Genomic DNA, 11,736 nt, shown 5'->3' on the forward strand with positions numbered 1-11,736 from the left:
AATTCTCTTGATTAGAAAGTGAGCTCCATGAGGGTGGTGGTCATATATCTCTTATTTTTAGTGAATCTTCTGTTGCTTGTCTGATACTTTATCTAGAACATGATAACAAGAGTTTACTTGTTTTGTGTTGAATAATATGATTCAATGGGGTAAAAATACGCATTTATCAATCCAGGAAAATAATACTAAATTTGGTGTAGCTTTCAAGGGGCAAGAGTAAATGTTTTGTGGACCAATTCAAAAAATGATACTTAATACATTTTTTGCTTTTATTATTTTTTTAGGTGGCTTTTTCTCAAGTATATTTTCGAGTCTGTTTGGAACCCGGGAAATGAGGATTTTAATTTTGGGATTAGATGGAGCAGGAAAAACTACAATTTTGTACAGATTACAGGTTGGAGAGGTTGTTACTACTATTCCTAGTAAGTGTTGGTATGATAAATTATAAGAGCTTTCTCTTTTCTATCATAATTTTATTTTTAATTAATAATATAATAAAGTAATTGATAAGGATATTATAAACTTCTAGTATGAGCATATTGTTGATAACACTTTTAAAAATATGTATTTGTGCCGAAACCAGTTTGGCTCAGTGGATAGAGCGTCGGCCTGCGGACTGAAAGGTCCCAGGTTCAATTCCGGTCAAGGGCATGTACCTGGGTTGCAGGCACATCCCCAGTGGGAGATGTGCAGGAGGCAGCTGATTGATGTTTCTCTCTCATAGATGTTTCTAACTCTATCTCTCTCCCTTCCTCTCTGTAAAAAATCAATAAAATATATTTAAAAAAAAAGTATTTGTATACACGTACTTTTATTGATTTTAGAGAGGAAGGGAGAGGAAGAGAGACAGAAACATCAATGATGAGAGAGAATCATTGATCGGCTGCCTCCTGCATGTGCCCTACTGGGGATCGAACCTGACCAAGTGGTATATGGGTCAATGCTCAACCACTGAGCAACACTGGCTTGGCTGTTTAAGAGTACTTAAATTATGCCTCTAAAGTTACTCTGTCATTCAAGGTATTTCTTTTTAGTAGCATTTGAATTTAAAATTACAAAAAGAAGGCTAGCTTTTATGAAAGAACTTTTAAAACTGTGACATCATTTTTTCTTTTTGCCACTTCGGTGAATTTTAGTCACCCCACCCCCCCTTTTTTAAAAATATATTTTATTGATTTTTTACAGAGAAGAAGGGAGAGGGATAGAGAGTTAGAAACATCGATGAGAGAGAAACATCGATCAGCTGCCTCCTGCATACCCCCTACTGGGGATGTGCCCGCAACCAAGGTACATGCCCTTGACTGGAATCGAACCTGGGACCCTTGAGTCCGCAGGCTGATGCTGTATCCACTGAGCCAAACCAGTCAGGGCAGTTCCCTTTTTTTTTGATTCTCAAAATTGCCCATCACTGCTGTGTCTACCTTGGTCGTCATCCCTGCAGTGCACATAACTCAGTGGATTGCATTTCAGTGAATGCTGATTTACACCACACTCTTGTTCTTTGCATAGAAACTGTGTTCCTAATCTTGGTGAAGGTGGTGATTACACTCCTACCTAAGTCTAAGGGAGACATTATGAACTTGCTTTTTAGTTTTTGCTCTGGTTGCTTATAATAGTATAGTTATTTTTTAGTTAATAAGCATACTTGCTACATACACATATGAATCATTTACCAATACAAACTAAGTCTAAAATAAAAATTAATTATTCAGTTACAGCTGTCAGTTTTTACTGTGCTTTTTTTTAAGCTTGTCAAATCATAGTAAACTTTGTATATATAACTCCTAATTTTCTTTAGCATCCTCTGCACTTTCTCTTAGATTCCTTTCAATGAAAATAGTGGTCTCCTGCCTTATCTGTGTGGTGTCAGGGCTCCACCTAAGAAGGGTGGCAGAGAAAGGGATGGGGCATCTCCCTTCTGGTCATCCAGCTGTGACCTTATTGCAAACGAGTGCTGGAGGAAGTCCGCAGAGGGTCTGTGAAATAGCCAGCATTGGAGAACCCAGCGTCCGTAAAGCAATAAACAGCCATTGCTGTGTCCTTACCCACTGAAGTTTAAAATCTGGGCTTTCTTGATTTTGTCCTGTTTATTTGCTACCTACCAAAATTCAGATTTTTAGAATAATCTACAACTGTCCTTTTAAATATAACTTTCTGAACACTTTTGTATGTTAGTATTGTATTATGAGAGGAGTTTAACATAATAGGATTTCTATTGAGCTAAAAATTACGTATTTGCAGGGGGAGACCTGGGATTCTTATATAATCGGTAGGTGGTGCTGATCTTGCTAATTGTGTGTGTGAGAGTGTGTGTGTAGCACAACATACTGACTTGTCTTAAATGGACTATCTTAACCAATAATGTAATTGAACAGTTATCATTTATTGCAGAAACTCAATTAGATTGGGTACTTTGAAGATAGAATGCATTAGTGTCTACATAAACTACTGATTTATCTTCCAGCCATTGGATTTAATGTTGAGACGGTAACATACAAGAACCTTAAATTTCAAGTCTGGGATTTAGGAGGACAGACCAGTATCAGGTATGGTGCAAAGATCAGATTATTTTGTGGTATTTAACATCGGCTCTTGTAGGGTTAACAGCAATAAACCAAAATATATCTTCTTTTGTAATTTAAATGGAAGGCACCTAGTGGTTTTTTTTTGGAAAATGATTTTTATTTTTTTAATTAAATTTACTGGGGCACATCCTATATAATAAAACCCTAATATGCAAATCGACCAAATGGTGGAATGACCGGTTGCTATGATGCTCACTGATCACCAGGGGCAGACGTTCAATGCAGGAGCTGCCCCATCGTGGTCAGTGCTCTTACACGTGGAGCGCAGCTCAGCCAGAAGCTGGGCTCACAGCTGGCGCAGTGGTGATGGTGGGAGCCTCTCCTGCCTCTGCGGCAGCGCTAAAGACCCCTCAGCAGACATCCCCCAAGGAGTCCCAGACTGCAGGAGGGTGCAGGCCGGGCTGAGGGCCTCCCTGACCCCAGTGCGCGAATGTCATGCGCCAGACCTCTAGTTGGCTAATAAGATTATATAGTTTTCAAGTGTACATTTCTATGATACATGATCTGTATATTGCACTCTGTGTCCAAGTCAGATCATCTTCCGTCACTATGTATTTGGCCCCTTTTATCCTTTAACCAGTTAACTGCCATGTGTCCAAAATGGAAACCATCCCCACATGCCATGATATTTTGAATTTAATTTAAAAAATCAGTTTGCAATGAATATTATGAAAATAAATGTATTACAATTCGGGTGTTCTTGAATATTTTCAGTTGAAAATTTAAAAAAAAATGATTTTAAACTTGGTGTATAGACTCTTATGGCAGGCAAAAGGTTTTTTTCCCCACCACCACTCCCATTCCCCTCTGGTAGCCAGTATACTGTTTTGTCTGTGAGTTGCAGTTTTATATCCCACACATGAGTGAAATCATGTGGTTTTTAGCTTTTCCTGACTGACTTATTTTGCTTAGCATAATATTCTCAAGGTCCATCCATGTTGTTGCAAATGGCAGTATTTCATCTTTTCTGATGGCTGAGTAGCACCTAGTTTAAAATGTGGTAAACCTGCCTGTTCTCTCAATTGAATTAAAATCTAAGGACCAGTTCTTCAGATATCACTTAAATGAAAAAAGTTTTCATGAGACTCTCAAGATTTAATGTTTTTTTACTAAAAGGGTCTTCCATTTAGTTCTTGCCAGCCCCTTCCTCTGTGAGACAGACTATTTTAGATTTCATAAAAATACCTTTCAGGCCCACTCCTTGGGGCTAATGGAACATAGATGCCTTGGGGGATTCAGGTCTCCTGCCCAGCATTTGTGCTTTGACGTGGCAACTGTAAATGTGTGGTGACTGTCGGTGGTTGCTCACTGTGGTTCCATCTTAAAAGATGAGTAGTGCGTTCCCCAAATGTCCTGCTTCCTTTTATCATGTTTTATTTCTTGAATCACTTTTGATTCTGTTTTTAACTTTATTCATTCGACTCCTTTGTGTCTTTAGTGATCAGTTTAATGCCTGTTATATAAAGTTATTAAAAAAAAAATTTTAGGAACCCATTCCTCTTAATTCCTAGTTAAAGATTTGTAAGATATAACGATCAGGTCTGTGTACAACATTTTTGTCAGTATGTTTAGTGATGCTATAGGTTATAAATAGATTTTTCTCAGCCTAAAGTTTGAACTCTTGTGAGTTAATGTTTATTAACATTCTTTCCACCTTTACGTCTGAGGGATATTATAGATATCAATTGGAAACACTATATCATTATGGTAGTGATTCTAACATGAGTGGGACCAAATTGGCAGGTAACTACCACCGCCTCGCCAAGTCCTAGCATATAAATTAACATATCAGCTTAATCTTTTTTCAAATAATTATATATGCTCCCTTTCTAAATTATCTTTAGGCCATACTGGAGATGTTATTATTCAAACACGGATGCCGTCATTTATGTAGTAGACAGTTGTGACCGAGATCGAATTGGCATTTCCAAATCAGAGTTAGTTGCCATGTTGGAGGTAAGAAAATCTTACTAAAATGTGGGGAAACATCTACATTTGCTTGCTGTTTCCATCATTTATTATTACATGCAGGAATAATTAAAAGGAGAGCAGGGATTTCCCCTACCCTCCATGCCTTTATTATAATTTTCTTTTATGCATATTACTTCCTACTCCAGAAATTTTGTTGGGTAGATGGTTGTAGAGAAAAAATAAAAATGCAGCCTTGTCGTTTTCTTTGAATGATAATTCTTGATTTCATTTATTATGTGATATAAAGCACAGGTAAAGTATGAGTCAGGATTATTGCATCAAAACTTATTGATAAAATTGTTTTACCTTTTTCATACACAAAAATAGATTCTAAATGGAGTAAAGAATTAAATGTAGAAAATGGGTATTTTCTACTGCTTTGTAATTCAGCTTATTTAGTAAATAAATGTATACATTTAAAATCACATTTACACATAGTTCTATACCTGCTTTAACAAATGAACTAAACATTAAATCATGGATGATTTTAATTATAAGAATATATAAGAGGTATGTTTAAAATTTCTGGATAGAAAAGGTTTTTCTAAAGCAAAGGATTGGAAGGAATTACAAAAGATAGATTTAATTCTATTAATACATACTAAAAATCCCCCCAAAGCTTAGATGCCAGACAATATAAATTAAAGTAAAACGGAACCAGGGACACTGTTTTACAATCAATGACTAAGGATTAGTGTATTTATTTATTTATTTACTTATTTAAATATATTTTTATTGATTTCAGAGAGGAAGGGAGAGGGAGAGATTGAAACATCAGTGATGAGAGAGAAACATTGACCAGCTGCCTCCTGCATGCCCCTTACTGGGGATTGAGCCTGAAACCTGGGCATGTGCCCTGGATTGGAATTGGACTTGGGACCCGTCAGTCCACAGGCCAACACTCTATCCACTGAGCCAAACTAACCATGGCAAGGATTAGTGTTTTTAATAATACCAATATCTGCCACTCATTATATAAGTGAGCAGAAGGCATAAACTACAGTTCACAAGAGAAAAATATATTGCTAATAATACATTTTTAATACCCTAATCTATAATAAAAAGGTAATATGCTAATTAAACCGAACATCTTTCCAGGCGTCATTCTGGACCTCCTTCCAGATGAAGCCGGGGCCGGAGGGTCCAGGGTACCTGGCGGTGGCGGCTGGAGTGAAGCAGCCCAGGTCCTGGGTGCCTGGTGGCGGCAGCCAGAGGGAAACAGCCTGGGTCCTGGGTGCCGGAGGGAAGCCGGTGCCAGCAGTGAGGAGAAGGAAGGCCTACTCTTGCACGAATTTTCATGCATTGGGCCTCTAGTAATCATATAATAGAATGCTATGTCTGGAAAAGTATATAATTTTTCTAGTTCTATCAAGGCTGCATTGAAAATAGGCACTGTCATATACACTGAGTGGCCAGATTATTCTGACCACTTGACGTTTGTTGGCAAATTAGCTACAATTTTGTGCTAAAGTTGCTAGAGAGCCAGATCATTACAAATGTCTAAATAGCACAACATACCTAATTATCGTTGCTGAGCAAGTTTATCCGATCATGTTGATGGCATATCCCAAAGGAGATGGCTTCTTCCAATAAGACAGTGCCCCATGCCACGGTGCTCGTATTGTGCAGGAGTGCTTTCAAGAACATGAGGGAGACTTTACCTTGCTTAGGTGGCCCCCACCATCACCAGATCTCAATCCAATTGAGCATTTGTGGGACAAAGTTAAAAGAGCCATCAGGCAGCTGGTTCCACAACCATCAAATCTCACAGAACTGGACAGTGCTATTCATCAGGCATGGTGTCAGATTCCTCACATCACCTTTCAACATCTCGTGGAGTCAATGCCAAGAAGCATCGCCGCAGTATTGAAGGCAAAAGGTGGCCCAACAAAGTATTGATGGGGCGGTCATAACAATCTGGCCACTCAGTGTGTACTGTTGGTGGGATTGAAATTGTTACAACTTTTTTGGAAGGCAGTTTATTAATACATGTAACAAGAACCAGAAAAAGTTTTCATATTTTGATTTCACTTTTAAAGGATTATATTAAGGAAATAGAGATTTATTCAAAGATTTCTATATAATGGCTGTGTTACCTGGGTTTTTCTAATAGGTAAGTAAAAAGAATCTAAAGAGAGTTTAATACTAGAAAACAGTCATATAGTTTATGGTGCATATAATTATAGTGTAGAGTATATTTAACCTTTTTATGTGTGTGAGAAAATTTTGATTGTTTGGAAAATCAGGATTTAATGTTTAGTTTTAAAGCAGGTCATGTAACTGTAAATGCAATTTTAAATATAGAAATTTATTTACTAAATAAACCATAAATACCTGAATTACAAAGCTGTAGAAAATACTTAAAATGTTAACAGGGACCATGTTTTTGAGATAGGATTGGGGTAAAGCTTCTTTTCCTTGTACTGCTCTATAATTTCAAATAATTTATAATGAACATTGTGTCTTAATAATTAGGAAATGTACTTTTAAAATACTGTATTTGGGGCATATCTGCCTAAACTCAAGGGAGCACATTGATTAAAGGAAATTAAATATCTTCTGTTTATTTAGGAAGAAGAGCTGAGAAAAGCCATTTTGGTGGTATTTGCAAATAAGCAGGACATGGAACAGGCTATGACTCCCTCAGAGATGGCAAATTCACTTGGATTACCTGCCTTGAAGGACCGAAAATGGCAAATATTCAAAACTTCAGCAACCAAAGGCACTGGCCTTGATGAGGCAATGGAATGGTAAGCATCATGTTTTTAGAAGCCATCTGTGCGTGTGTGTGCGTGTATGCAGCTGTGCACACATGTAATTTCCCTTATGTCTTAAGGATGAAATTCCTATTACTTAGTGTCTTGTATTAACCATACCAGACCTGAGGCCCTGAACCTAACTGTCTCCTATACCTGGGCTCCTGAGCATTAAAGAGAAAAAACCAACATGCTATAGAAAAATGTTAGTTACATGCAAACAAGTGGTTAGAATAAGATGGAACTTGGAGACATTGTAGAAAATTGGTCTAGGCAAAGTACCGAAAATTAGGTACAGCGGTATAGCGGCAGATTCGGAAATTACCAAAAAATCGGTATAGCGGTCTGATAGGGTTAAGTTCCTCCAGTCTTATCTTCCACTTGACTTAATGTGCCTCAGCTTTTATTTCAACCGTACCTATCTGATTACAGTTAGAAAACCAGCTTTTCCCATTTTTCTATCTTTTTCCTGCCTCATTTTATCCTCTAATTTCTTACCTTGGTTAAGGCTTTCCTCTTTTCAAGAGTCTTTCCTGACATATCTCCATGCCCACTGCCTTACCACACACACACACCAACGTCCTTGTCACAGATCAGTGATACAATACTTGTTACGCCATCTCGTAATTGATTTGTACATCTCCTTATTAGATTATTAGCTCCTTGAGGACTGAGACTAGTTACCACCTCTGAATTATCCACATCTAGCCTGCTGTAGAAGTAGCAGCCTGGAAAGTAGGTTTTTTGATTATTTTTTCAAAAGAATATGACAAATGAAAGCTTAAAAACCTTCTTCGAAATCGAGTCTATAACTTCATTTTTCTAATATAACTATCTCAACCTTTATCATTTAAAGTGCTTTGGAGCCCTAGCTGGTTTGGCTCAGAGCGTTGGCCTGCGGACTGAAGGGTCCCCAGTTCGATTCTAGTCAAGGGCACATGCCTGGATTGTGGGCTCGATCCCCAGTAGGGGGCGTGCAGGAGGCAGCCAATCATTGATTCTCTCTCATCATTGATGTTTCTATCTTTCCCTCTCCCTTCCTCTCTGAAATCAATAAAAATATATTTTAAAGTGCTTTGGAATCCATCTCCAGGATAAAGTTTATAAATGATCATACTCTATACCTGAAAGTTTGAAGTTAAATTTATGAAACCATTTTTTCTCTTTACAGGTTAGTTGAAGCATTAAAGAGCAGGCAGTAATCCAATCACTTCTCCTTCTGAAATGAAGACCACGTCCCATGTCCCTTTGGAAATAGTTAAGTGTGCTTCACACTACTAAATGTTAAAGCTGTGTGTATGATTGATGGCATATACTGAACTGACTACACATTTGTAATAAATATAAAAAATAAGTATTTGTTGGAAGGATAGCTCATCATGGTTGAACCAACTGACTGATCTGTATGATGTAAAACATTCCTTCCTTGCTTTCTTGTATTATTAAGGTATATATTCTATTTGTGTGGAATTCTTATTCAAATACAGTCCTATTAAAAAATGCACTCTTATCAAGGGGGGAAAAACCCTATTTTTGAATGAGTGGTTGCAGATTGTTTATATAAACACTAATAAATACCTTAGCTCAGATTTTTTCCCTCTAAAATGAATTAAATTTTTCCAAAAAGTAGACTCAGTAGGGTAGTCTAGGAACATGGTGTGAGTAATATAGTTTCATTTGCTCAGTAACCACTTTATTTAAACTGTTTCATTTAAAAGCTTTTGGTTATAGGCAAGAAGTTGAAATAATTATTTTGATAGTTAAAGTCACTGATGTATCTGTAATTGTTATTTTATAGTACTTTATAGTTGAAAAAAAATTCAATGTATATTGATACCTAGTCAATTTTTACAAGAACCCTGTGATGTAGATAGGATAGATTGTAATGTCATGTTTCTGTTTTATGGACGTGTTGAGTCTTGGGTTGATAGCTTGGCTTGCCCAACTGCTAGTAAGCTGGGAGCCAGGCTCAAAGTGAGACTTCAGGGTCAGAAGCTTGTCCCATGAACTACACCACATGTAAGTTCAAATGATATAACTCCCTACATAAAATTATGCTAACTGAAGTAGACTACATTCAAAATAATGCCTGTAAATTTATCTGTCCATACTAGTAGAGGTAGTAAAAACAGTCCTAAATGGTTATATTTGATGAATTCACAACACATTAAAAATATTCACATTGAAGGAAATAAAGATATATTTTAAGAAGCATTGTAAAAGATGTTTTTACTGTCTTTCATTCCTTTTACCTACTTGTAATTGGACATATAAATTTGATTGGTGAAGTCAAAATCTTATTGGTTCTACAGGGAGAAATTGAGCATTCTTGGTTTTAGAAATTAGGTTTACTCGTAGGTTCAGTTATAGTCAAAGGAACTTTTCAAACTGCCCATTCTACCACAGAATTGGCTCTAGTGTAACAGAGGTAAATATAGTCCTCAGTAATTACTAAAATTGGGGAGAAATTTTTTCATTTTGTAAGTTGGGTAACCGCATTTAAGATAGTAGATGCTGGTAAAGTGAGCTTAATACTATTGTGCTCCTCACCTTTCAGAAACACTAGGGATTCACTTCCTGTCCCTGACACTGTCCTACCAGATGTTGGCCTCTGGCCTTGCCCTCACACTTTTGGTCATTCTCTCTACTCCAATGAATGTGGCTTTTTTTGCCTGTGGGATTTACTCTTCTTATTTTCCAGCACCCATTCCTAATTTGTTTGGTCTCAGTGTCAAGTGGAGTAATTCAGGATCACTGTGAAAATAGAAGTATGGGGAAGTGAGGCCATGACGGGCAGGTGCTGTCCAGTCTTGAATTCTGAGGAGGGCCCAGGAAGCTATAGCCAAGTTCAGCACTTGGATGATCCTGATCCCTCTGGTTTATTGCAAATAATAAGATGGGATAAAAGAGCATACATTTATTTTAATATGGTATGAATTATAAAGCCCTTGTCTTGCGGGAAACAACTGTACAGGTATGTTACATGAGTTGAATGTTGGTATTTATAAAAATCTAAAAAACAAAACAAAAAAACAACCTATGAGTTCTAGGCACGTGGCCATTCCTTCAATTTTTTCTAAGAAACGGGAGTTGGACAAATAATATCAAAGGTATGTTTTAGTTTTAACATTGTTTTATAACTGGTTGTAGGTATGCTATGATGTGATTACACTGAAAATTAAATTGAGAGTTGTGGGATTCTGTTAGCAGGATACTTGAGATGCACTTTAAATTGTGGAAACGTAAGCTCCTTGAGGGCAGGGACCATACTTTATTTACTGTTAGTATCCTTTGCATCTAGTGTGGTGCACCTGGCACATAGTAGGCACTCAATAAATACTAATTAAAACAAAGCTGCGCTCAATATCCCTGAGGTATTTGTTTTTTGATTTTGTCTTAGTGTTAACTTTAAATATTTAAAAACTTAATAAAGCAATACATGCATTTTAAATCACTTAAAATTAATGGAAATTGGCCTTCCAAGTTCCCCCACATTTTTTCTTTTGGTACATTACAAACTCCTTGGAAGTGTAAGAACTCTTGTTTGAGACACAATCTACATCAAAACATAGGTGCTGAAGTTATGAATGTTTGAATATTTGATTCAGATGCCATATGCTATACTACTCTAATTCCATCATTATCCCATACTAGAGGCCTGGTGCACGAATTCGTGCACGGGTGGGGTCCCTCAGGTGCCTGCGGGGATCGGGTTGAAACCTGCAGTCCAATGCCACCTGCTGCTCCTGCCTGCTGGTCCTGCTCATCCCAGCCCCATTGCGTCTGCTGCAGACTTGCGCCCTGTCAGTCCTGATCAGGAGAGCCCTGCGTCTGGCGCCCTTCCTGAGGGGCGGGAGGGCCAGGACACAATCGACCTTCTGGGTGGGTGGTGGGACACCCTTGCCAGCCTGGGATCCAGATCCATCCTGCTGATCCCTGTGCTGGTTGGAAGCCATCTGGCGGCCACTTTTATATCATTTCTTTGTGGAGCATCTAGGGAGGGGAAGCGGCTGCAGTGCCCAAGGCCAACTTCCAGGAGGCCCGTGGTGCTGGTCCATTGGTACCTGGCTCTTTCTCTGGAGATTGGAACTACAGGACTACTGAGTGGCTGCCGCCGGGCTGGTGGGCCACTGGGACAGATGGGTCGGTCAGCTGAGCGGTGCTCCTGCTGTTGGGAGCACACTGACCACAAGGGGACAGCTCCTGTGTTGTGCGTCTGCCCCCTGCTGGTCAGTGCACATCATAGTGACTGGTCATTCAGTCACTTAGGCATTTATATATAGACTAGAGGCTCGGTGCACAAAATTCGTGCAGGGGAGGGGATCCCTCAGCCCGGCCTGCACCCTCTCCAATCCCAGACCCCTACACCTTTTTCTTATCTAGCTAACCTCTTCGCATTTAAAAAAGTTAACTGAAATAACACC

The 11,736-nt window shown here is 38.4% G+C and overlaps 1 protein-coding gene across 1 annotated transcript; it reads left to right on the forward strand.

Annotated features, from left to right (window-relative positions):
* The first annotated feature begins 229 nt into the window (after positions 1–229).
* Positions 230–10,665, forward strand: ARL1 (ADP ribosylation factor like GTPase 1). Its single transcript, XM_006769371.2, has 5 exons — positions 230–422; positions 2,465–2,546; positions 4,430–4,541; positions 7,128–7,306; positions 8,484–10,665. Exons 1-5 carry the CDS (start codon positions 245–247, stop codon positions 8,512–8,514), a joined length of 582 nt encoding a protein of 193 aa, XP_006769434.2. The 5' UTR covers positions 230–244; the 3' UTR covers positions 8,515–10,665.
* The last annotated feature ends 1,071 nt before the right edge of the window (positions 10,666–11,736 follow it).

The sequence above is a fragment of the Myotis davidii genome, unplaced genomic scaffold, assembly GCF_000327345.1.
Source record: "Myotis davidii unplaced genomic scaffold, ASM32734v1 scaffold120, whole genome shotgun sequence".
NCBI lineage: Eukaryota > Metazoa > Chordata > Mammalia > Chiroptera > Vespertilionidae > Myotis > Myotis davidii.